This window comes from Mastomys coucha, chromosome X, assembly GCF_008632895.1.
Source record: "Mastomys coucha isolate ucsf_1 chromosome X, UCSF_Mcou_1, whole genome shotgun sequence".
Lineage (NCBI taxonomy): Eukaryota > Metazoa > Chordata > Mammalia > Rodentia > Muridae > Mastomys > Mastomys coucha.
The window spans coordinates 106161717-106164316 of NC_045030.1; the positions used below are offsets into that span (position 1 = coordinate 106161717).

At 34.3% G+C, this 2600-nt stretch overlaps 1 protein-coding gene across 1 annotated transcript in view; it reads right to left on the reverse strand.

Moving 5' to 3' along the window:
* Positions 1-2600, reverse strand: part of Taf9b (TATA-box binding protein associated factor 9b) — an 11007-nt gene that overhangs the window by 4520 nt on the left and 3887 nt on the right. The window contains exon 6 of the mRNA XM_031370790.1: positions 1292-1367. Coding sequence (XP_031226650.1) covers positions 1292-1367 — 76 coding nt within the window. The remainder of the gene's footprint in view (positions 1-1291; positions 1368-2600) is intronic.

Genomic DNA, 2600 nt, shown 5'->3' on the forward strand with positions numbered 1-2600 from the left:
AGTACCCTTATGGAGGCAAGGGAGGGGGGGGAATGGGGAGTTTTTGGAGGGGAAACCTGGAAGGGGGATAACATTTGAAATATAAAGAAACAAAATAGCCAATAAAAATGCTGGCATGTAAATTTATATCCTGAGAATATGAAGAGAACGTTCATACCTCAAAGATCAAATGCTACGTGGGCAGTATTCTTCAAGTGTAATCTGAATACTCAGAAGGCTGAAGGATAGCAAGTTTAAAGCTATCCTGAGTTACAGAGTAAGATCCAGTTTTAAAAAAAATGAGTCTTATACTAGAAGTATAATGAGACCTATAAGACTCAAGTTAAAGATAGTAAGACTCATAAAATTAATACAAGTAAAAAGGAGGATTTTTTTCTGAAAAACCTGAAAAAATAAGAAAAAAATTTCTTTTGGGGGATAGCGGTTTGAGACAGGGTCTCTCTGTGTAGCCCTGGCTGTCCTGTACTCACTCTGTAGACCAGGCTGGCCTTGAACTCAGATCCTGCCTGCCACTGCCTCCCAAGTACCACCACTGCCCACCTCCTTAATTTTTATCTTTATTTTAAATCATTACAAATAATGGTTAGCATTCACTAAAAAGACCTAAGGCTCTTTGGAGATGTGTTCAATTCTAAAACTTAGACATAGAAATATAAGAGGCTTGGAATATCATATGTCAGAAATATCCACAGTATGATTGAAAGGTACTAGATTGATTTCAGGACACAGCTTCAAAGGCTCTCACTGACAAACATAGGATAATTAATATGATTTTCTTTTTAGAGATGTGGTCTTTCTATGCTACCCAGGCTGGTCTTTGTACTGTTTTTAAAAGGTAAGTATTAAAAACTATTTTTAAGAATGTTGAACTTTTCCTATATTCCAAACTTCTTTGCACCTGCACCCACTTTATTGAGATGTTTGCTTAAGTTCTATTATAAGCAGGTAACTGGCATGGGTATGTTTGGAGACCTGAACATGGAAGGTGGAAATAGCTCAGGATAAAGAGTTTCGGGAATCATAGTTTTATGAACAAGGGATGGGCTAGTGTTATTTGGGATAAGTCAGTCTTTGTGTTTTTTGTTTTTGTTTTTGTTTTTGTTTTTGTTTTTTTTTTGTCCACTGAATCTGATTAAAACACATGTTCATATTTTTACCAGAGGATGAGTAAAATTAGCAGTGGTAACATATTGGAGCTTATGACTCCCATTTTGACTTGGGTTATAGTTCAAAAGCAAATGCTGAGAGGCTATTTTTACTGTTCAGAAAAGCCATTTTCCCCTTCACTTACCTGCAGGAGGAGTAGTAGGTCTGCTACTGACCGCCCCAACACTTAATCTAGGAACCAGTCTTCCTTGGTTAGGTCCCTAGGGGATTTAAAAACATGCTAGTTTTCACAGTAAGATTCGATACCTAAACTTGAAGAAGAGTGAAACTGTAACTGTTGATATGGGTTATCAATTCTGTATATTTAAGGTAGACAAATGCTTACTTGCATTATAATATTGGATTTTAACTAGTCAGTGTCTTAACTTTGCTGAAATTAAAACTGCCTTACAGCAAAATTTCAGAAAACAAGGGTGGCCCAATATGGAGAGTTCTCTCTTTCAGTGCTCCGAGAGCCTCTTAGGTCATATGCCTGAAAAAAGTCTAGTTACGAATGTCATATCATTCACTTCATTATTGGATGTCACACACAAAAAGCTATGACAAGGTGAAAAGTGAGCTACTAGATCTGGGAATCAGTCCTAGCTTTGTCCCTGACTCCATGAGCTCAGGTTCAGTTGTATGATAAGAAAAATTCCCACTGGGCTAGATGAAATAATGAAATTCCTTCTAGCTCTGAAAAAAAAAATTCCAAGAATTATTTTAACCTTTACTGTGCCATCTACAGGAATTTGGCTTTCTTAAGTTTACCTATTACTTCCACCCTTTAAAAAACAGAGAATAAAACATTTTAATTTGTTCTTAATTTGTATTGTGTCGGGGGCAATAGCATTAAGTATTGAATATTTTCAGTAAGAGGAAAAGAATCCATCTCCAGCATATAGGGTTGTTCTTTGAAAAAAAAAGTATGAGAACATAATTTGCTTGTCCTAGACTTTACAAACAATTTTTTTAAAACTGTAACTTTATTTTAAAGTTGTATATTACAACTTGGTTGATCTATCTAAAATGATCTACTGGCTTTTACTTATGATTAAAAAACCTCAAACCTATCTTCTACTTTTTAGAAGGAAGAAAAAAGTAAATAACTGATTATAGAAAACTTTAGATTTGTGGAGTTTTATGTTTTAAATTATAAAAGAAGTTGGTATGATAAACTGATGGCTCTTTTTCTTATATAAATAGAATGCAAATCAAAAATGTAACCAGTTGTGATTCATTGCAAGTAGTCAAGTGTAACTAACTCCTAAGGGCAACCATTTGTACCTTATATATCAAAATTACTTTATAGTTTGACAGCACTTTCCACATACTTCTTGTATAGAAAGGATGTAATTACAGGATATAGTGGTAATGCTTTAAAACATGAACTTCATTTTAAAAATCGACAGCTATGGTATTTTTTAAATGATCAGCTTTTCTGTTTATTGTAA